This window comes from Copadichromis virginalis, linkage group LG8, assembly GCF_057382275.1.
Source record: "Copadichromis virginalis isolate Kocher_CV1m ecotype Utaka linkage group LG8, C_Virginalis_male_GT1.1, whole genome shotgun sequence".
Taxonomy (NCBI): domain Eukaryota; kingdom Metazoa; phylum Chordata; class Actinopteri; order Cichliformes; family Cichlidae; genus Copadichromis; species Copadichromis virginalis.
Window position 1 is genome coordinate 17,871,357 of NC_140625.1, and position 24,952 is coordinate 17,896,308.

Below are 24,952 nucleotides of genomic sequence, written 5' to 3' on the forward strand. Positions count from 1 at the left end.
AACTAGAGTTGAATTTTCACTGTATTTTGAAAAAGTGAATTATGAAAAAAAATGAAAACAATGTCTTCATTGTTTTTCTGGATGACACAAGGTTTCTCTGAAGGGGTGTATTAAAAATACAGCTGCAGATCCACACTTGCTCGCAGTATATTAAGACCAAAAACAAGTAAAGCTTTGGCACTGTCTGCTGATTCTTCCTCCTTCATCTAATAAAACCTTTAATGAGCCAAAGAGGAAGTTTGTTAAATCGTTGTAGCCACTGAGTGTAGAATTGCGAGGAGAAATTCTCCCCTTCCCCTCTTTTTCTGGACGTAGTGCCAACCTTGCACCTGCAGAATTAGTATGCAGTCGGTATCATGTACACATGAATAGTTATCAGCACCCAGTGGCAATTATCAGCATGAGGCTACGTGAACAGAAAGAAAATATTATCTTTTCAAAGATTATTAAAAGCCCTCCACTCATCTGCTTGTATATGTGTGTGCAGTCATGTGTGTGTCCATGCACGCAATTGTGCATCTGTAGGTTCAGCCCCCCCACCCCCACCTCCATGCCATCTAAATGCCTCATAGCTCGCTTGCTAACGAATCCAATTAGAAAGTAGGGAGACACATCTGAGAGCTTAAATGCCTCTAAACATCAAAGCTTAGTTTTTAATTTTTAAAAAATTGATCAAAATGGCTGCATGTTGCTTTATCTTATACGGAAAAAATGTACTTTGAACCGACTTAAAAAATGACTCTAATTTATTACAGCTAAATGTGTTAGTTTTACTCAGACTATTCAAATTTGACTGAAAGTGTAAATTTGTATTTAAAATAAGTCAAAAATATTTATCTTTCCAGAATCATAAATGTAGATTGAAACAAACTCAAAAGATAATTTATTCTAAAGACCTTAAATCAGGGGTCCCCGATCCCAGTCCACGAGGGCAGGTTTTAGGTGTGTCCTTGATCCACCACAGTTGATTTAAATGGATAAATTACCTTCTCAACATGTCTTGAAGTTCTCCAGAGGTCTGGTAATGAACTAATCATGTGATTTAGGTGTGTTGACCCAGGGTGAGATCTAAAACCTGCAGGGACACCAGCCCTCGTGGACTGGGATTGGGGACCTCTGCCTTAAATCTTTTTTTCACTTTGGTAAAACCTGATAGTTTGAGTGAGTTCCAAGTTAATTTGTTCTTTTAATAGTTAATTGAAGCACTCACATTTTTTTTACAAGGAAGTTCTTTCAACTTCTACTTTAGTCAGTGTAATAAAATACAATTTCTACTTGCACATAATGGAAAATTGGTTTCTTATTGTCTGATTCAAACATACTTAATAACACTTCATAAAAATCTATTTTTTTCCTTAAAATTCACAAACAAAAGCTTTGGTTTTGCAAAAAGATGATTTTTTTAAGGTAAAATCAAGATTTTGTCACAACGAACTTGCTGGAAATAAAGATAAATTCTCTTTTGAAGGACTGAATTTATTCAAACAAAGGCTCCCTTTTATGCACAAAAAATACAATAAAAACGACAAAATAAAGCACTGAACAGTTGCTAAAGAGAAAGGAAAAAAAACCCACTTCCCAACCCACACTCACCAAACCCATGAAATGAACATCTCACCTTTAAACCATGAGATTGGTCAGCCCGTTCTCACTCCCGAGGCGTAACATTCCGACGATTTGTCACGTTCCTGAGGAACGCCAAAGGTGACCTTCCGCGTTCTTATGCTATGCGCCGGGTTAATGGGTGAAATCCAGTAGATTGATGGTCCCGCAGTAATACACGTTCCAGCCATGTATTCCAGCCCTAACCCTAACTTTGTCCCTAACCTTAACCACCACTTTAATGACGTTAAATAGTGTTTTCCAAAGCGATTTAAGTAAAATGAACAAACGCGTAGATTGATTCCTAACGGTTCTCATGTTCCCTCGGTTTTTTTCCAATCTCGTCATTTAGGGAAGCATAATAGGTTGACAATTTGTCACCTAGCGTAAAATATTTGGGAATGAGAACGTGTTGGATTGGTAATGTAACAGCCATTAACATTAACAGCATTTCTAACACTATGCAAACACAGCTACTTAAATAAAATGAATATGACAGATTTTTTCTCAAATTAAAGTCTCTTCCTTTCCAGTATAGTTTAATATAAATTCTTTATACTTCCCTGAAGTGTATCCGAATACATCCTGTATAAGCTATCTATGCTCACACGTCTCTTTGGCTGATCCAGTGCTTAGAGCTTGACACTGAGACTACAGACTCAGACATTTTCTTTGGTTGTGTCTCCAGTTTTTGAACAGTTTGTCTCCAGAAAAGTTTTTGCAGTGCATTAAATGTTTACTTTTAATTTGAGGTATAGTGAAATAAACAGTTTCAAACCAGAAATCCCGATCAATTCAATTCAACTAAATGACACGGATGTTTCACTTTCTTCAGTGAACGTCTTTACAGTGATGGAGATGAGACACTAGACAATGGCAAGCAACTCAGTCAGGCTGTTTTTGTCAGCTTGTCAAAACAGATGCATAGGACGCTGTGTGTTCAAGAATCAAAGAGCTGTCTTGTTGAAGTTCTTGCAGACGCCATAGAGTTCAGCAACCTTCGGTAAATTGATCGAGTGTTACAGCATCATGACTAAAGCTTTAATCTTGCGGTCAGAAGAAGAGATTCTTTTTTCTGCTCCTCCTCGGTCCCTCTTCACATAATAGATGCAGCTGCAGAATACAGACAGTCGAGTTTTTTTATGCTTTTCTTTGTAGAGCTGACAATCTGAATGGAAATTAATCAAACTCTATTTCTGTATCTTTCATACAAGTTAAAATTTTCAGGACGGCATTTGTGGTTTTGCAAGTTGCTTCATGATTCATTGTCGAATGCAATGCTCAAAATAGGTATTCTCCTTTGGACTCGAGTTTAAATATTTATACAGCTTTTTCTCTTTGACCATTTCAAACAGCTCTTCTGCATGACAAATTAAGCACTGGGGTGTGCAATAGTTAAGCCTTAGAAATCATTAGGTTTACAAACATCGTCGGTCGTGCTAAATGTTTTATTGTTTACAGGGTTGTGCAACGGCGGACGAACAATGATGAAATTGTAACTCAGATTTTACAATAAACAAAGCAAACACAGTCTAATACTATAAAGTAGTGTGCGAAAGCTTTGAGCCACCTCACATTTCTTTCTATCTTTTGATTCCATGGAGCCAGACTTTCCTGCAAAGTTTTCTTGAGCAACAGTTCTTCAGGCTTTCCTAATGTTTTTCCAATTTTTTTCTTTGGACATTCGCTGTTTTTTTTGTTGTTGTTTTTAACCTTCCTTGTGTTCAGTCCAGTCCTTGTCCCTGACCAGAGGTAAAGGTTTTTATCTGTTAACACCAAAAAATGAAAATCCTTACCTACTCCTACATAATGTTCATTTCTCCCTCATCCAATTTTACTCCCTTAAAAACATCTTAAAGTGTTTTGTAAAAAATTAAGCTAAAATATACATATACGGTCCCAATCAAAAGTTTAAGACCACTTGAAAAATGGGAAAAAATCATATTTTGCGTGGTTGGATCTTAACAAGGTTCCAAGTAGAGCTTCAACATGCAACAAGAAGAAATGGATGTGTAGCCTGTTTCAGTTTAAGCGTTGTTTTCAATAAACTGCACGCTCATGAAAATGTTTCGTCTCACTCCCATTTCTTCTTGTTGCATGTTGAAGCTTTACTTGGAACCTTCCCAAAAAGTTGATTCTGTTCATCTGGACAGTGTTGGTCAAGTTACTTAAAAAAAGTAATGAGTAACTAATTACTGGTTACTTCTCCAAAAAAGTAATCCCGTTACTTTACTGATCACTTATTTTCACAAGTAATTAGTTACTTAGTTACTCTTTAAAAACATGAGATACACAACATGAATAGGTCATAAAGCAATAGATCTTTCAGCCCAATTCTACTTTTTCTGCATAACCATCATATAAAATGTAATCAAATAAAAAGTCTCTCTCTTTTTTTTTTTATTGAACTTTTACTTGCAAAGCAGGAAAACAGCAGTCACCAGCATATACATATACAGGACAAAGATGCATCTACATGTATAGCAGGACCTGGGAGGTAGAAAGAATAACCCAACAGCAATAGTAATAGACAATGAAAAAGGTTAACAATTGTCCCTTTGTTGCCAGGCTACATCCTGTAAGCCCGATTTCAACCTATGAGCAGAAGGAGTGTCCAGAAGGGCCAATAAAGGGTCCCATGTGCGATAGAAAAGGAAAGGTTTGTCCGTAAGTGCCGTAGAGAAGGCTTCCATTGGCACAATACATATCACAGACTGTAGCCACTGGTTGACAGATCAGTTGACTTATCAGAAATCCACAGTACCATAATGCACTTTCGAGCGTAGTGTAGCAGTATGTGAAGGAGATCTTTGGTGCGAAAGCCGGCAGGTAGCTCATCATTTAGTCCTAACAAGCAAGTCCTTGGACCCAGATGCAGTCGGCAATTAAATATAATACATAGCGTATCTATTAGTGATCTCCAAAACTGTAGAATAACAGGGCAGCCAATGAAAAAAGGAACCAACAGCAGACTGACATTTGTTGCAGAGATTAGGCAAAGTTGCAAACATTATGTGCCTCTTCTCAGGTGTAATATAAAGCCTATTTATAAGTTTAAACTGTCTTTCCCAAATAGAATTAGATGCCAAGGCTTTAAAAGTAAGACAACACAACTCATCCCAAGCTTCAGCATCTATGGCGCCTACATCTGATTCCCATTGGCCCTTGATTTTGTTAGAGTTATCCATTCTAAGATCAGACAGAATGTTATAAATCTTTTTAGTGATACATTTTAGTTGGGTAGTTTTTACCATGAGTGATTCTATAGGAGAAAGACCAAACCCTCCATTAAAATCCTTCAATTTAGAAGTAATATAGTGCTTTACCTGAAAGTACTTCAAAAAATCCTTATTGGTCAGACCAAACTTGCTTTTCAGTTGATTAAAAGTAAGAAGAGAGTTCTCATGAACAAGATCACCCACTGTATTAATCCCTTTTTGAGACCAGTCTCCAAAACCAGCCTGAAGACCAGGTAAGAAGTCAGGGTTTTCATGAATAGGAAACAATTATAATATCCTTCCAGGCGCCTGACTTTGCGCCAAATAGTGAGCATATTCTTTAACACCATATTATCTTGTGTTAGAACTGTGGCTTTACCTGAGGAAATATATAGCAGGTTCCGCAACGGCCAAGAGGGATTGTGGGAAGGAGGGAGCGACAAGACCGCCTTTCTGAACAGGCAAACACAGAAAACTGTATCTCAATCTAGGTCTTTTCTTACGCCATATAAAGGAGATAATTGAACCATTTAATTTTGACAAAACTTTTTTGGACAGAGCAAGCGGTAACATCTGGAATAAATACAAGAGACGAGGGAGGATATTCATCTTGACCAAATGAATACGACCTAAAAGAGGCAGAGGGAGGCTGCACCATCTATCCAAATCGCGATTGATGGTCTGAATTAAAGGGGTGTAGTTCAGACTATACATTTCATGGAGACCAACGAAAAGGCTGAGAAATGTTTGGATCAACCTCATTTATAACAGAGAGGGGCATAGCCTCACTTTTAGAAAAATTGATCTTGTAGCCTGAGAAGGAGCCGTATTGGGAAATTAACAAAACTAATCTAGGAATTGAGTGAGCAGGAGAATTTAGGAAAATTAAAACGTCATCTGCATAAAGTGAAATCTTATGTTGAGAACTGTTCAAACAGAGTCCTTCAATAGCAGCATCCTTCCTAATGGCTGTGGCAAGGGGTTCCATAGCTAGGGCGAATAACAAAGGGCTATGACCATTGGTAATTACTGCCGAAAGAGGGGAAGTATAAAGGATCTGGATCCATTTAACAAAGTTGTCACCTAAACCAAATTCTTCAAGTGTGAAAAGAAGAAAGAGCCTCGGGGTTAAACAAAGATGAGTGCTGAATAATGTTAAGCAGACGCCTCACGCTATGTGCGGAATACCGCCCCGTATAAAACCAGTTTGATCATTCTTAACGATCGAAGGTAGTATTGGCTCAAGACGTATAGCTAGGACCTTGGCAAGTATCTTCAAATCAAGATTTAAAACAGATATAGGCCTATAGGAAGCGCATTCTTCAGGAGGTTTCCCCTTCTTCAAAATTAGAGAAATATTAGCCTCCATTGGGGAAGTTAGAATCTTACTGAATTTCTTAAAAAATTCCCCCGAGAACCCGTCCGGAACCGGAGCTTTGTTATTTGGAAGCATCTGAATAACTTTCAAAATTTCGCTTTGCTTTATAGGTTTACATAAATCATCCCTTTGGATTTCAGTAACTTTAGGTAAGTTTAGTCCTAAGAAGAAGTGGTGGATTTAAACTGGGAGGTATATAACTGCTTATAAAAAGCTTTAAAAGTATCATTAATAATTAAATTGTCATATTTAGATAAACCAGATGAGTCTCTAACTCATGGGATATTACAACCAGCACCCTTATTATGAAGAAGATTGGCCAGATAGCGGTTAGGTTTATTAGCAAACTCTTATAACTTCTGCCTCATGAAGAAAAGAGATTTCTCAGCCTTTCTTGTCAGTAGTGCCTCCAAAGCTGTTTTAACCACCTGAATTTCATTCCTTAATTGCTTTGAAGGTGAATCATTATGTTTAGCTTGCAGTTCATGCAATTCCAGTTCTAATTTTCGTCGCTCCATCTGATTTTTCCGCTTCAGGCCTGCTGAATATGATATAATCAGCCCACGGGTGTAAGCCTTCAGGGTGTCCCAAAGCAGGCCTGGAGAAACTTCAGGGGTTGCATTATCCTTTAAATTTTGGGTCGTGAATCAAAAAATTGTTAAATCTCCAGTTATGAGACCGAGGGACAGGATTTAGATCACTTAGCTGAACAAAAACCGGCGCATGATCAGATATAATAATATCACCTATTGTACATCTCAAAATGTTTCCCAGTGATCGTTTGGGGGTGAAAACGAAATCGATTCTACTACTTGTTCTATGAACACCAGAAAAAAAAGTAAATTCTTTATCGTTAGGGTGAAGAGTCCGCCAGGTATCAACCAAATCAAGTTTGTTACAAGTATCTAAAAGTGCTTTGGCCCTTGTAGACATTTGAATTTGTTTGGGAGGGGATCTGTCCTTAGTTGTAGAAAAATAACCGTTAAAATCTCCGGCTATCACAGAATTATCACAAACCTAGTCAGAAAAGGAAGAGAAAGTACGAGCAATAAAGTCGTTAGACTGTACTGGTGGAAAGTAACTATTCAAAAATGACACTGCCTGACCACCTAGGATGCCCTTCAAGGAAACATATCTACCAAATAACAGTTAACAATTAACACTCGTGTTGACAGGATAATGAGACTTTGTGACCTCCATACACAGTGTTTACTTATGTGCCATTTTAATTGCTTTTATTCTTTAACAAGAACAACATGCTAATGATTTCATTAAAACGTCAGTGATCGTAATAGAAAAACTTGTCAGTGAAAAAAACAAAATTTGCTTTGTTTCACTTGGTGTTAAAAGTCATTTTTGGTTTTCTTTTATTGATTTCCAATGCACAGTAGAGTTTGAGGGATAGAAACTGTTCGTGGTCAGGCAAGGTTTAATATTTCAGTATCCCGGTGACTCAAAATTGCTTTGACAAGCACAAAGCAAACAAAATGTACAGTATATATCTTTTCCCCATCCAGCAATGCACCAAAGCAGAGGGCACAAATGAAAGGGAAAATAAAAGTACCAAAAAATCAGGCATGAAGTAGTAGTTGAACAATCACAATCCTCTGGGCAGAAAATGGACCAATGACGCACTTTTTAAACCTAAACTCTTCCAAAACAAAAGGGACAAAAGTGTAACACTGTGAATTACAATGGCTAAAACTCACACACCAACCACCTGTTTAGTTTAGAGTCATCTGCAGTACAGCACCTGTAGCTTTAGTAAAAAAGACTTTTAAGCACAGCATTAGTGCTTCATCATTTGCAGCTTTTAAATGGAAACTTTTCCAGTTTCATCAGCAAATGCTTGTGTTGGTTGTGTTGCCAATATAGTCAGCCAAAAATGTGACACCTTAACAATATCATTTTTAAGATACAACCTTGTTAAAACAGTGTGTGAGTGTTGTTCGAAAATCATAGTACTCTCTGGTATAAAAATGTACATTAAAGCACATCTAATATGTTGCTCTACAAAGCTTCCTAAACCATTCATTTCAAGGTTACCTTGTTTTACTGTTGCACACAGACACATGCTGTGCTCTTGGCACTTTTACGACTCAGACAACAAATGGAAAACGGCATCGGTGGTGTTATTTGCTGCTTGCAGTTGGGAGACAGCAAGAGAGATAGTGGTGAGGAAGAAGACTGAGACAGAAATAAGAAGGACAGACAATAATGTCGGGAGAGGATAGTGGCATTGAAGCAGTTTGGGAGATGGTGGAGTGTGAGTTTCAGATGGAAAGAAAAAGTAGGAGATGGAAAGTGAAGGGGGGAAAATGTGAGGAGTGGGAGAACAGGGGAAATACAACCATAAAAGTTTGAGGAGGTTAGAAAAAAAGGAGAAAACAAGTGACAATGCTGCCAGAATCCATTGTTTCAAAAACACACTGAAGTTGACAGGCAGAAAGGCAGACGCACATGCGTGCAGACAGATCAACATACAGGCGGAAAAGTCTTTAAAGTGCCAGATGAGCTGACAGACTGAAGCAGACTGAAGTATACAAGCAGGTAAAGATTCAAACAGAGAAACAATGTAATGCAGATGGACAATGAGATATCCGATCTAATTGATAGGCAGGCAGACAGCCAATCAAAATATTCTACTAGCTTTAAAGATCAGTCAGTACTCAGTCAGGTAGACATCTGTACCCACATATTGTTGATATGAAGACATATGGTTTTCATGTGTAATCTTTCAGATTTTATGCTTAATATATTGCAGCAAATTCGTAGTTTCAGCTCATAAAAACATCAGTGTTATTAAAAAACAAACAACGCATACCAAATCCTAAATTTGCTTAGTTTACCTAAGGGCTAAAATGAGCCTGAAGTATCCGAAGTATTACAAGGCAAGGCTAATATGAATATTTCAAGTTTTTAAAATGGAGATTGTGGCATGACTTTGTGAATTCTGCAGTTTCCTGTGACCTTAAACCAACCAGAGGTTCACATGAAACTCATGAAAAGGATGGCAGCCACAGTCAGAATAGGTTTGAATAGGCTGATGTCATTCTAAAGGGTCCAGGTTATTTCACTTCTCTCACTTGTGCAGGCAATTTCTCTTGCCTTTGACACCCAGATTACCAGACCAACAGATCAAAGGAAAACGTTAAATTGGGTTCACTGTAAAAAAACCCAATTTTGGACAGTTTCTTTAAACAGAAAATCTGTTGCCGACAATGTTGGACTGCATGTCTGCCATTCCCTGAAAGGCCGGCCTCTTTCAAGTTCCACGTTGCATTTTGAAAAGATCTTGATATTTGTGGTTACTGAAATGTAGTTCTGGGCCAGTGTTAACATCAGCACAAGGAGGAAAAGAAACATTGTGAGACTGCGTCAAGTATTACCCAAACCACTATTATCCAAATCCTTCTACAACATTTGTTGGTTTCTCCTTTTGAAGTGCACAGTGTATCGGACATTTGCTGCTCTATACTGACTATGTGCTACCAATGCATTCGACACTCACGTGACACTTTATAAAGATATACACCTTAGAGATGCCAGGTTGGACCCCCCTTTGCCTTCATAACTACTTTAGTTCTTCATATCACACACTTAACACATTTCTTATAGATTTTGGTCCGTATTGACATGATAGCATCGCACAATTGTTGCAGATCCAGATAGCAAATCTCCCATTCCACCGCATCCCAAAGGTTGCTCTTTTGGATTGAGATCTGGTGACTGTGCAGGCCATTTGAATGCAGTAAACTCACTCACCTAAATTGGACAACACAAGATTGGAAAAAATGCTGCCTGGTCTCATGAGTCTCAATTTCTGCTGCAAAATTCAGATGGTAGGGTCAGGATCTGGTATAAACAACATGAAAGCATGGATCTATTCTCCCTTGTATCAACAGTACATCAATATTTTTTGGTGCACTTTGGGCCCCTTAGTACCAAGTGCCACAGTCTATGCCACAGTGTTGCTGCTGACCATATCCGTCCTTTTATGACCACAGTATACCCATCTTCTGTTGGCTGCTCCCAGCAGGTTAACGTGCCATGTCACAAAGCTCTTGTTGTGCTGTTGAACCAATATATAAATGATAGAATACTGTAAGAGTGAAATCTATGAGCATTTGTTGGCTATGTTTCAGTTATATAATGTGTAGAGAAAGGCAGTCTCCCATGGAGTGACTGACAAAGGTAATCAAATTATCATATAATATTAAAAAACATACAGAAAAACTCTAATTAGGCCAAAAACGAAATTATAAAATTAGTTTCACTTCAGTATTTTCGTATACTTGTGTTAAAGTGGTGATTCAAATTTATCTCCTTCTGCCATTTAGCAGCTGATGTCACATACAGTATTACTCTGGAAATCACTAGAGACAGAAAAGATGGCCAAAAGATTTGAGAAGACAGCTTCTTCTTTGAGGAGATAGCTTTTAAATTAGTAATTTCATCAGCCAGGATCGAATCCGTTGGAAAATGCATGCGTGTTTGGTCAAGTAAAGATATTCTCTCAATTCTCAAGGCTTAAGGCTTGAACAAAGTGGGAGAAACATACCTCTATACGCAGTTCTTTTTGACTCATTGCAGTATAACGCCACACTAGTCTATTTCTCCTTTTTTCTTAATTAGCTCTCATAGCTCTTTTAAGTATGTCTTTTTCAACATTATTGTTCGATATTTCAGTAATTTTATTTTTCATTTTATAAACCTGAAGCTGTGTCTTCATGCCTGATTCTCATAGCCTGATAGTTCACTTTAACTAATATGTTCAAATTCAGACAAACATTTACTCAGATTCATAGATGATTTGATTAAATTATTGTGGTTTAAGGTCAGAGGCTAAGGTCATAGTAATATCATCTCCTCCCCATGAGATATATGAGGATTGTGGGACTTTTATTACACTCAGCACAAAAGTTCACTTATCCCAAGAGCGAACTAATGGCATTGTAGAGGTCGAGGTCAATATGTGATAAAGAAATTAAAGTGACACATTGCTTAATTAATAATCTTCAAATTGTAAAATCACAGACATAGACATAAAAACTCATTTTGTTTTAAACTCACTGCATTATCCTTTGTTTAATTTAATTTCTATTAGAATCTGAAGTGCAGTACAGTTGAAAAAAACATACTGTGACATTTAAAATATATAACCAATGCTCCTTTTTAAGTGTGCTATGCCAAAAAAAGATGTGGTTTTTTTTTTCTATTAAACTACGTAATTGCATTTCTGAGGCTCGTCTGGCATTTTTAAGAGACCGAGGGGGAAATGTATAATTTTTTTTTTTAGTCGACGCTGTTCTACAGTAACCTGTGTCTTTCCAGTAACGTTTGCTTGTTTCTTATTTTTGTTTTATTTACTTGATTAGTGTAATAAAAGACCATTGTTAAATTTGTTGTCCACAAGTTAAAGAAGACTATCTGTTTTTGCATATTTCAGTTTAAAGGATAACACTAGATCAGAATAATAGGTATACGACAGCACTTCTGAAAACGTGCATGGTATGAGGTTAAAGTGGGATACGCATAAGTTCTGCTGACTTGTCCTGCTGCGTTATCTGTGGATTTAGCGAACTACATTCCTTAGAAATAAGACCTATTACTTGGCAGTCTGGACAATTATTTAAATAAGTAAGTAAGCAAGTAAAATGTTATTGTTATTTATATAGCACGCTTTGAGACAATGATCACAAAGTACTTCACAACAAATTAAGCCAAAAAAAAAAAAAAGATTAAATGCAAGTTAACTAAATGTAAGTCTAAAAAGATGGGTTTTTAGTTGTTTCTTAAAAAGTGACCACTTAGTCCACAGATCTCAAATTTAGAGGGAGAGAGTTCCAGAATAGTTATTAACTGTGCGAAATAGACTCAGAGCAACTGTATCTTCAGTGAGCAAATATGCCTGAATTGCACCAAAACAATTCATATTTGTATTGTTTGAAGAATGCCTTTGAAAAACATTGCATACTAAAGCACTTCTATTGCAACTTTATGGACATCTGCGTGCATGAACGCAGGGGGGTGTCCATCACGTTCTCTACGATGTCAGCTGGAAGGACCGTCACATTGGAGCACATTCAAATTTTATTTGCTTGAGAGTATTTTGTATAAAAATCAGATTGAATTACTTATTTGATCATTACACAAGTTACTGCAATGCCATCCTGGATCATTCCAGCCCACTGCAATACCTTCTTGTTTGAACTTTATCTTTTAATTCTGTATTGAAAGCAAGCCTCCATATCTTATATTATACGATACAACGGCTAATATGAACATGTCTTTTTTTAAGTTAGGTTTAAGCAAAATCATTAACACCTGGTTTGATGCACAGAGTTGTTAGAAAAAACATTATAGGAACGCCGGATCTGTTGGAAACCTGTTGTACTCGTTGCCTCTGGCTGAACTGCCAAGAAAACAAATGCAGTAAAATTATCTTTTGAACAACACTATGTAAATGCAATCCTGTGTATGCTCATGCACATGCCCTCAAATATTTATAGTTTGACCCAAGACATACTTTTTCATGTTCAGTTATAAAAAAGAATACATCAGGATGTCAATACAAGGAGTCTATTATGCCATGCAGTAACAATGAATTTAAAAGTAGTATAAGCCAAGGTTTTTGTAATTCATTAGATTCAATGGCTTAAAATACAATTTTCCTGCAAGAATAGGATGCTTAGATTGTGAGCTTGCATGCTTATAGAAGTGAGGTTAGATGAAGTTTCTCCTCCCAGACAAACTGCACAAAGGCATGGACATATATTTTTGTTATCCCCCTTCTTGGTTTTCTTTCACTCTCTCATTCTTTTTCATCCTTTGTTGCTTTTATTGCATGTTTATATGAATCAATATAACCATCCGTCTGATGAAATTTCACATGTTTTATGTATTGGTACTTGAATGTTGCGTCGCTCAAGTTCAGACTGCTTGAGATGTATTAAGCCATTTGACTTTGAGTTGACAATTGTGTCAAAACTGTAAAGTAAAAGGTGAGAAGAGGCCTGTAAAAAGGGGAAAATATGCCAAGACGCTTGCTGACAGAATACAAAAAAGAGAAAATCACTTTTAGAGTCGGAAAGACTGCTGCAAAAAAAAAAGGGAGGGTGATTGACAGGAAGGAGGAGTGACGAAAAGGGAGCGGCTCCATGTGGACTAGTACAACAGAATGGAGAGAGGTAGAAGAGAGAGATTTGGGATTAGAGACAGGAGAATGCCAGGGGATACAGAAAATGAGTTTTGATTATTCCGACAGTGCGGAGCAGAAATGAGAAACAGAGAAAAAATAGATTAGTTACATGCCCCGGCAACTGTAATAAAATCACCAATATTGGCTCACCATCACAATATTTTAACTGCAGCGTGCTGCTCTAATGTCACATTCTAAACAGACCAAAAGCAACAGTTTCAAAATCTAATTTTCACGTATCTGATTTTGTAACTCCCCACTTCTTCATCAGAAAGCCGCACTTTCAACCATCATGTCACAACAAGCTCTTATTACAGCAAGGGTATGTTAACTAAAAACTTAAAACTTCCAGCTACAGCTAGAGAACTCTAACCAACCTTTGAAGGTTATTACCTCACTCTACAGTCTCCTAATGAAAATCCTGCAGCTAATTAGAGACCTACTGAAAAAGCAGGATGATAAACTGAGAGATTTGGAACCAGCAGGAGTGAACAGCAATTTGTCATTTTTATCCACCGTTACAGCACTGCAGCAGTCCAGGCTGATGCTTACCAGAAAGCAAACTGGGCTCATCTTATTGGAAATCTGACTGCCTGTGCTGGATGTGAATGGACCCATGTAGATGGCAAGAGAGCCGTAGAGGGTGTAAAGAGAATCAACCTTTATTTGAAATGTACGAATGCATCAAAATAAATGGGATCATTTACCAAAGAAAGTTCATAGAAATTGCTAGCATAGGACCCTGTGATATTGTATCCACCTTACTTGATAAAGTAGCTGACAATCATGTCCATTAGCTGGCAGACTCTCAGCCACAACCATGACACTGTTTCTTGATCCACTTACTTTGTCTAGCCTTACAATGTGGCCATTTGGATGGTGGTTTAATGATTTAGCTTTTGGATGTGATTGCTTGACAAGTTGTATAGGCTGGTGCTTTAATAGCCAAAACATTCTGCAGAATCAATTCCCACCCGCTCACCACCAATTTTCACTTTAACAAACTTCTTGTTCCATTCGGATATTCAGTTTTAAGGGGGTTACAGTGTCTGGCTAGTTGCCTGAACAATCAGATGGCTTTTCCTGCATGTTTGTGTATTGGGCTGCCTTTCAGTTTGAACACTTCATCTATCTACCAACTGATATAGCAGATGCTCTCAAAGGATTTGTAATGAAACTGTAATGATGTTGTTTAATTGAAGCAATATTTTTACATATTTTGACTAATTAACTGATGATGAATGAATCTGAAACATTGCTGCAAAACAGCCCATATTGATCTGTCAGCGTGCAACCAGGAGTGCCCTCCCACGCATTGTAAAGCATCAGATCAAACATGACTTTCATCTGAGATTTAAAAACAACAACAACAAAAAATCTTTTGTGCAGTGATGTTGCCAAAGCAAAACGGAGCCAAAGAAATGCCCGGTACTGGACACAGCAGAAAAGGACCAGACCAGAATTGCTGTAGAGAAATAGAGAAATGAAAGGGAGCAGTGTGGGGAGGGATGGAAGAATAATGACAAGAAGGGCCAAATGATGCATCATAAAGAAACAGGAGCTGAAATAGACGAGATAATAACTGAGGAAAAAAACAATAAGTGGGACAAATGGATGACTGTGGCTTTGAGAAAAAGACCTACAAGGAGGGAGGGTATCATCGCCAGCATCTATCACTTTCCCCATTATCCTGTCTGTCCTTTCACAGTGTTAAAACTCTCTTAAGACTATGTCCTGCAAACTGTATTTATTCAGAATGTGTACTTTGGGTAGGTATGTGTGCTTTTTTTAGAGCTAGTTTTAAAGTTAAAGGTTTTTTTTGAAATTCTGATGACTTTGCACATGTAGTAAGCTTTTAGGGAATGAATGACAGTCAATACAGTATATCCGCAAATATAGTTTAGGTGTGTGTGTGTGTGTTTCTGTTGTTATCAGTATCAGTCCAGCTTGCAGCAGTCAGAACAGCAATGATTAGAGAGTGCAAGAGGGGGTGTGACATAGGCTTGGTAATGAGCTTTGTGCATATGCAGTTTTATGTGTATGTGCGAATGTAAAGGTGCGCATAGAGCATGATGTTTCGAGCATGTGCATGGGTGCGTGTGCACATGCGTGCATGTGTGTGGGCATTCACTCAGTTTTCTTCCTTCATCCCTGTCAAGTAGCCACTGTGGAGATGGAGGGTTGGAAGAAAGGATAACAAATAGCTGGTAGTTGCTGAGGTCTGCTGGGATGGTGGTTGGAAGCAGCGGCCTGAGGGAAAGATAGAGAGGCCGAAGGAGATGTGGAGGGAAAAATGCAGGATGAGGAATCTAGACGGCATGAATGGAGTGAGTCTAAGTGAGGAATTGAGATTTTAGTGGGGATGAACTATAGAAATGGGAAAGATAGAGACATGAGAAAGGGAGGAGGAGGAATAGTGCTGGAAGAGTAATAAAAATGTTTATTTTCATGTCATAACTAAATAATTAGCTTGTTATCACAAGGAAATGAGCGTTACACCAAGATAACACAGTAAATGAATGCAAAGCAATTACAAAATTAAATTTAAAATGATTAAAATCAGAGGCGTTCTTGGCTTTAATAGTACAACAAAAGGAAGGAAATCATTTATTCCAAGCCTTTTGATAAGTTGTTGCACTACAAAAAAACACTTCATGTTTATTCTTTATTGTTGGCTAGAATGGTGCTCTTTTTTTCTTCTTCTTAGAAACAGTGTGCTTGAAGAAACTCAGCCGTTTTCTCAATTAAATGCGTCTTTACCACAGAGATATTTGTATTTAAGGCTATATTATATTGTATTATAGCTGCTTCTCTTTCCTAGCAACCCTTTACTTATGGTACATTGTTTAAAGGAGGAAGAAAATAACCCCAGTATCAGCTATGATGCTACAGATCTTTTTAAACAGGGGTGCAATGATTAGCACTGTTATTTTACAGCAAGAAAGTCTTGGGTTTGAATCCACCCTCCTGCTGGGCCCTTTCCGTGTGGAGCTCGCACCTTTTTATCCCCACAGTCCAAAAGACTGCATGTGCTGGTTTGGTAAACTGGCTATTCTAAATTGGCCGTGAATGTGAAATGTTGTCTGTCTCTCTGTGATAAACCTGGTAATTGTCTGGGGTGTAGCCTGCCTTTTGCCCTATGACAGCTGGGATAGGCTCCAGCACCCCTGAGACCCTGAACTGGATAAGAGAAAGGAAGGGAGCATGGATATTCTATGCTTGTAGAAGTGGTGAAATCTGCTCTTTGGATATGATTGCAGAAGCAAGTGACAAAAATGCAACATCCAGTTTTCCTGAGTGTGCCCAGGCCCTTTTGTTAGCTTTGTCTCTTTGTGCTATTTTCCTGTCAACACTTTAATTACTGTACACTGTGTAATAAAGGAAGAAAATAGCCTCAATATCAGTACTGCAGACACAATAGATCTTTTTCACAGGAGATCTTTTGACTTGTTTACATTCACATAGACTGAAATGAATGATGGCTTTCAGGGTTTTGGTACAAATGCATGATGGGTCGCTGTCACACTGTCATACCTTGCAATGAAATAGTAGAATGAATAGAAAAGAGATATCGCTAGTAGCTTGTGTTTTTATTTTCCTTTTCCTAGCAGTAACAGGTCCCTATTTGAGTCTGTATTCATTTGATTAGCTTCAGGTTTACTATACCATTACCTGCAAGAGTGTTTGGATAGAACAGGTGGTTAGAGAAGCAATTGACTGGACTGGAAGTTAAAATTCATACAAACACATTCAGCACGCACTCTCTCACACTCTCCAGCAGTCCCATTTATCACATAGTGATGGCTTGATAGCTTAGCCAGTTGGTAGCCCATGTTATAATGTTTAGCCAGCTGTGACGGTTGGCCTAATGACTGGACTGGGTTTATTTAATGGAGCGAAGCCTGCTGGAAATTTGAGATTTGCCAGATTCTTAGAAAATCTGTCAGGGTTGTAAGTAGGGAAAACTGCACCACACACAATAAGAGGCAGGTGGACAAAAACAAGACCACGCATGGGTTCCCTTTGAAAACCTATTGATGGTTTAATTTCAGCGCTTGGCTCAGGCCACTAATGGGACCTGTCAGACAAGTTGTTCCAAATGTGCTGTATCAGAGCAAGTTTCATCCAAACATCATGTAAGCCTTCGTCAAACGACCAAAGCCCATTAACATATGTCACATATGGTTTATATCACTAATTAAGGTGGGATTGATCATCTACTAATTTGTTATTTAGTCCATAGGTATATCAGCAGAAAATAACTACAGACTGATTTATTTTAATAATCACATATTTTTAATGTGTTAGGCACAAATATGATGGATGTGCAGGCTCCAGCTTCTGAAATGGAGGATTTTCTCTGTTTTAAATGATGGGAATTAACTGTGTTGTTATTAGTTACGAGTTAATTGGTTAAACAGGAATTAAACCCTTTATTTAAATTCAGCAGAAGTTTAAAGATGATTAGCCAATGGGTCAATGAGCTTGTCCACAAATCACAAGAATCATCACTCCTCCTGCAGCGTTTTTAGTAAATATTACACACAGTGATCAAGGTCAAGATCATATTAGTCGTTTTACGGCCAATAACCTGTGAACTGTGATAAATCAGATGAGCTGCTATGCCATTGATGCTCTGGGTTTTTTTCTGTCACATTTGGCTCTTTGACTGTATTTTTGGATCTGCCCACCTGTCCAACTGAATGTGCATCTGCAAGGCTAAAGCGACTTACATGGAGCAGCCTGTTGATTTGCTATTAGGATTTATAAAAGGGTAACAGCTGATCCATAAGCTGTTCTGCTGGTTGCTGATTCAGCTGTATTTTGTAGGATGCCTGAACAAATGCCATTCAGTTAGTTTGCATATTTTATTATTTGTTCTCAGTTGAACATCGGACTTTACAAAAAACACATAGATGCTTAAAGAACGTCCTTACTGACTTTATTCTTTGTGTGCAACTCATGTTATCAGTGAGAGCAGAGGCTGTTTTGACTGCTGTGTTTTGTCACACTGTCATTGGCATCCTATAACTGTTATGTGACGGCTGTGTGCAGGCAGGAAAAGGACCCAAAATGCAGACTCCGAAGACAAAACTTGAACTCAAAACAGCTTTAATGCTGAACTCAAAAAGGGTAACAAAACTAAGACTACAAAATAACCTTACACAGAACACACAGCAAGATAAGGGTAGATCACGACAATGACAAACTGAAACACAGGGCTTAAATACATAGAGGGAGCAATCAGTGAATGGACAACAGGAGGGAAACACAGCTGGGCAAATCAGAACTGACGAGACAAGGAAGCGTAAACTGAACACACTGAGATAAGACAGAGACCTTCAAAGTAAAACAGGAAACACATAACACAGACTGAACAAAGACACAGACTCACATGCAGGCACTACAACAGAGGGAACAGAGACGTGGGACCAGGGCAGACACAGACACTGACTGGACACGGGGATATAGCGGACAGGGAAGACAGCAACTAAGGATTACACAGAGACAAACCATAAGACATAACTCTAACAAAAACCCAAAGACTAGAAATTATAAATAATATAATAAACTCAAAAACCCTGGGTCAACGACCCAGGCATCCTAACAATAACTGACATATGGCTGGAGAACAGCAATGCACTGATCTATGGTGTCTGACATTACTGTACTGAGGAATATAAACAGGAGTGTTGTCAAAGATTAAGTGAGTTTGTTTATTAAATGCATTTTTAAAAAAAGCTGTTGTTCAGCAGCCACGTCTTGCTTTATCTCTAAGTGCAGTTTCGAAGAGCAACTTCTTACGCATTTGTTATACAATCCAGTTTTTTAAAAATGTAAACACTACTTATAGACTTTGTCTCTGGGGTTTGAAGGATCATATAACTGTAAGCATGAAGGAAGGAAAAAAAGAATATCTTGGAAGTTTACAGATTCAACTCTCATGTCTACTGAACTTGCCAAAATGTGATTACCCTTTGAGAAAAGGTTGGCCCACAGTGTACACATACATATTTCATTTTCTCATCAGTTTGTATTGATTGACTGATCCATTGCCAGGTTTCTGCCAGTCAGCGAGGAGGCTGCTGTTGGAACCCCAGTGGGAGTCATCTTAGCATCTGCTGTCAATCAAACTATCGTGTACTCCATCATCGAAGGCAACGAGGGTGGTGAGTAAACTTAGAGCTGGTTATACAGAGTTTTCCTGTGTTCGGTTGTGGAGCTCAAAATCTATCACTGTATGCTCAGGAGACATTATATGACTTCCACTTCATCCTATAAAACGCTACTCACTAGCTGTCGGCATCCCACTCACTAACTGAACATTATGGAACTATATGCCACCCTTCTATCTTTCTTAATTGTTCTGTCTTGTTCTACCCAGGTGTGTTTGCTTTAAATGAAACAACAGGAGTCATTTACACTGCCAAGCCCCTGGACTATGAGACCAATGCCAGCTATGTTTTGAAGGTAGAGGCGGACTCCATGAGAGTGGTGTCTTCAAACCTGCGAGCTCCCTCAAAAAGTAAGTGCCTGATGACAGGACACCTCATGACCTTTTTTAATATACTGGTGCACTATATGGAAAAAAGCACCGGGCCACCTACATGAGCTGGTCAGCTATGAAATGCCATCCAATGAAGCTCCTGGTGCACAGTTTTCTGCTGATGTTAACGCTAGAGGAGTTTTGGACATCTGCTTGTTCACAGTGAGCAGAGCACTGGTAACTTCTGCATAGCTCAGCAAACGTCATGAATGAGTTGTTGTGGTTCCTAAATGCTTCCACCTTACAATAACATCACTCACAGATTACCGTGGAATGTCTAGGAGGGAAGATTTAGTATTCTCAAACTGACATCTGACATCACACATACTTTGTCCTGAGCTCTGACAGGTTAAACATTATTTTCTGACCGGTTCAACATTTGCATTATCATATGCATCTTCATGAGGGAAATGTCACAACACGTTCAGAGCTGCAGTGCATGTGTTAAAACTTTCACCTTGCACACGCTCTACAAAGCTCTACTTTTTATTATACTCTACCTTGTCAGTTAGTGTTGCCTTTAAAGCAACTTTTTCTTCTCGCTTAGATTTCTATCAAAGCTGCAGGTTTTGCCAGTTTGTTGCCCTCACTGTTGATGTTGATTTTTTTTCAAAAAACCTAGATGTGTGTCTCATTGCCTCTCACTCGAGGTCTCGGCACATGTGCAATTATATAACTGCCTAGAATTTATTTCTCAAATGTCAAAGAGTGTTTGCTATGATCAAAGTGGGAAAATAAGCTGGCAAGCGGGTTGGAAGATTGAAGATCATATCTGTAAAGCTGTAACTTTTTCCAGTCTGTCCCAAGCATTGGTACTCAGTGATCTGTGCAGGTCAGTTCAGTGTTAAACCAGCTGTAATCTAAGTTTTCAAGTCTTTCTTTTTACTTTTTTTGTTGCCACAATTGCATGTGAGATCAAGTGTTGACTAAAACTGAAATTGTGGCTTTCCTTCCCCTCTTTAATTGTTTCTGCCTCTTGTTTCTGCAATTTCCATCTGCCTGCTGGTGTTTTTGCTTTGAAAACATATCTGCATTCTTCTTAATTGATGTTCAGCTACCAAGGTCTCTCTTCCTTAATTATAGTGTTTACCACATGCTGTTCTTGTTTCATTTAAACGATTTGAATTGAAGAATTCTGCTGGGATTAAAGCTACAAGTCATTGTAGTCATTAGCAGAACTCCTTCAGTTCTTCTTGGTGCGCATTTTAATCAGGAAACAAATCAATAGGAGATTTCAACAATATGTTAATCCTGCTTCTTAATTCAAGTGAAGATATGGCTTGAAACTATATGTTTTGCGCTTGTGTTTTAAGGATGCCTGTTAAAGATAAGCTGAATATTGTTTGCTTTATCCTGTCAGCAGTGCAAGTTTATTAAGGGAATTTTTTTTCTTCTTTTGTCTGTATTGAAGTAAACAAAAGTTCACAATCCTGGGTTTGTGCTGTCTTTCTGACATGATTCACCTTTTAACCCTCGGGTTGATTTATTATGATGCAGTTTTCCGTGGGTGTGATTCTGAATTTCTTGTTCATGGCCAGATAAAGACTGAATGTGAGTCATTCTGAGGTACAATTAACAAATACAAAACACAGTAGCTTATACTGAATATTTAAAGGATATGTAAGACATTTAAAGCAGCTTTTTCTGTGTGTGTGTTTTCAGTACTAAAACATGAATTATTGATGCAAAATCTGGTTTGTAATCTTGGCAAAGACATTGCTTGTGAAGACAGTTGCCTTGGAAAGGCCAAGACGTCTCTGATGCGGTCAGTTATCATTAAGGGTTGAGATTTCTTGACACATGTCTCAAAAATCAGATCAGATCCTTCAGGTCAATGTTATTGCTCCATTACTTGCATACTCCACATTGAGAAGTGTCTTAAATATCTCACTACATACTTTCAGATGATGAACTTGAAGTCCTTTAGTCATTGTTCACTTAACTAACCCATGTTTTGAAATCCTTTGAATGCCCTGAAAATGCAGTTTGTTTTCCAGCTTCTCAATGCAATACATAGAACATTCATTGAACAGTCTCGGTACCACAGCACATACCACAGCACGCCAATGACTTTTTAGGGACATTTGAATCAAAATGGAAGCATAGATGTTTGGGATGGTTTGCAATACCAAAGTTTTTTAATGAAATCTGATGAGAGCCCACCATCAGAGTACTGATGAAAGAGATGAGGAGATTCTTTTAATCAGATTTTTCATTCGAAGCTTCTAATTGTAGCCGAATTAATCATAGCTGTTGATGAAGGGAAATGCTTGTGATTAGTTACTTTAACTCGGAGCTTTTCTTTTGTTTTTGGTGTTTTTTGGGGGGGTTGGTTGGTTGGGAGAGGTTTTTTTTCACCTTTGCTAATGGTGGCAATAAGTTGTAACTCTGGCTGTAAATTTTAAACTCTTATTCATTGTCAGACAAGTTTTGGATACACCAACTTGCCTATACTGTACATATGCACTTCCTAGGAGTACGCAATGTGCTTTTAACATAAATCTAAATCAAGTGGCATTCTTTTAGAAGCTATGGCCAATGAGCGGATATGATAATATGAACGTAAACCACAAAAATCAAACTTTCAAATCAATTTGAAACACCTAATAACACTGAAACAATACATTTGTAAGCAATAAATTGGACAAAAAATGCCAAATGTAGCAAAAATGATACAAATTAAAACAGATATATGCAAATTGAAATAGTCTGAAGTTTCAATAAATACTTAAAAAATTACAATTTTCTGGCAGTTATTTTATGATTCAAGTTTCACAGGGCCAAAAAGAAAGTGATCAAATCTAAAAGGGATGTCTTGAACTCATAACATGGATCAGAGTAAATCTGATTAATGTTCCACAACCTGAAACACATCTGTTATGCGACACAGGCATAGACTCTATATAAAATATGATGTACTCACTGGGACGTCTCCTTTTGGTTTGTGAAGCTCCATTTTGAACCTTGACCATAGTATTTTAGGCCATTGCTATTATTTTAGCTATCGGCTAACTCTAGCTAGCTCGATTAACAATCTGCTGACATGAACCTGAAGGATGAAATTACTGGTGCTACAGCACTGCAGCCAGTCAAGCTTGTGCTTGTCCTTGTATGTGTTTCACAAAAGCACTCCTTTATGGAAAAGTGTATCACAATGTGTATTTTGTGTTTCTGTTTTCTAGCTAACACAGCTAAAGTGGTGATTGATGTCCAGGATGAAAATGACCATGCGCCAGAATTCACTAGACCTCTCTACATTGGAGGAGTTGCAGAAGACTCCAAAACCTTCACCTCAGTCTTGCAAGTACAGGTACAACTACACAAAGATATGCCTATTAACACAAATAGCATAAAACACACAGTTCAAATTGCTAATTACAGTAGAGGCTTAAAACAAGACCCCGATTTATGTACTTTGTAGGCTTGTAGTATGGATTTTACTATATTGTAAGGTACTGCTTACACAGTGCTTGTTTGGAAATAGATTTTTTTTCTTGTTTTAAAATTATTCAAGTATTACAAAAATCATGATTGATAGGTATGTTTTTTCTTTCTCTGTTGATTGAGAAATCTCTCTGTTTCCCTTTGGTATACCTGACTGCTACAAAGATTCATGTAACTGTAAACAACTTGAGCGTATTATTAAAATGCCTTTCAGGACCCTAAATGGGTCACGGAGCCTATCTCTTTCAGCCTCTATCTTAGAAATTGCAATATGTTTTAATGAGCCTGGATGCCACAAGAGACCCAGTCAGGGTCCCTGGCAGAAAAGTATGCGCTTTAATATTTCATTACTGTTTTTAAGATCATTCTTAGATATTCCTCCTTCATTAGATCATTCCAGCGAGAGTGACAGGAACGATGAGAGCATCAGGAGAGCATGTTTCACAAGTTCAGACGATGTGCTTTTCTCACTAATGAACCGAGTGTCTCAATTTGCTATTCCTCTGCTTCAAACACCTGAGGTTTGGGGCTTACATATGGGTTTTGTATGGGTTAGAACTATGTTTGGTTGAAGCTGGATTACAGGAACCAGCTTTTTAAACAATTTAAATAAACTGAGAGAGAAAAACTGGTTGCAGGCTCAATTGCCACAGAGTGAGGCAATATATCTAAAGGTTAAAGGAGGAGAAAGGATTGATGGTTAGATAAGAAGAGCTGACACCCTGCTGAGAGACAAACTGACTGGACTGAAAAAAAAGCAGGGAAGACATACATGATCTATGATGGATGAATAGATAACAGCAGGGAGTGACTAGAAAGATGGACAGGGATGCTAGCTGTACACATGGTAGCATCAAAATGAAAAAGGGAGTGAGACAAAAGCTTCAGAGTAACTTTGAGAAATGTGCTTTTCCAATCTTAATTATGAATAATCCTATCTCATCTGTCTGAAGCATGCAAATCGTCTTCTTCAGACAAAATGGTTTTTTTTGTCTGTGTGTTGCTACATGCAGGACGTTTCTGCCTTTAGGGTTTACAATTTGCACATGGAGGAGTTGATGTGTTATTTTGTATCCTCAGAGGATGCCATAATTCAAATATTGATTAGACTACATCAGCAATCAAGCTCAGTCATCTCCATTATTTTTTTCTAAATTCATTAATTTCACTTTTTGCCCGTTAAAAATGTTTTTCCAGATGCACTTCTGCCTCCGTAGTGTGGTGGTTTACATATTTGCTTGGCAAAATAAAATCACTGGTTCACTTCCAGCTGGAGACATAAATCCCCTTTGGGGTTGTGTAAAACTGCTAAATCATACATGCAGAACTATGTGATGTGGTAAACCCAGCTGAATGTAGCTATTTCTACTTTTCCAGCTGTGTAAATCTTTGACATTTAAGCTTCTTTCTCTCTTTTAACTAGTGTGTTGACCAGAAATTGCCTTAAAGCAAAGCCCTGCTTGGTGAGGTTGTGTTGTTATGGGTTCTGATAAAATGAAAATATACTAGACAGAAAGTCCAGCTTTAATAATCCATCAGAGTTTCCAGTGCTGGGACTTTTT

At 38.0% G+C, this 24,952-nt stretch overlaps 1 protein-coding gene across 1 annotated transcript in view; it reads left to right on the plus strand.

Annotated features, from left to right (window-relative positions):
- LOC146703150 (protocadherin-15-like) overlaps nucleotides 1-24,952 on the plus strand; it is a 230,776-nt gene that overhangs the window by 158,903 nt on the left and 46,921 nt on the right. Inside the window, exons 27-29 of the mRNA XM_085466271.1 lie at nucleotides 19,460-19,569; nucleotides 19,785-19,925; nucleotides 23,129-23,256. Of these exons, the coding sequence (XP_085322397.1) occupies nucleotides 19,460-19,569; nucleotides 19,785-19,925; nucleotides 23,129-23,256 (379 nt within the window). The remainder of the gene's footprint in view (nucleotides 1-19,459; nucleotides 19,570-19,784; nucleotides 19,926-23,128; nucleotides 23,257-24,952) is intronic.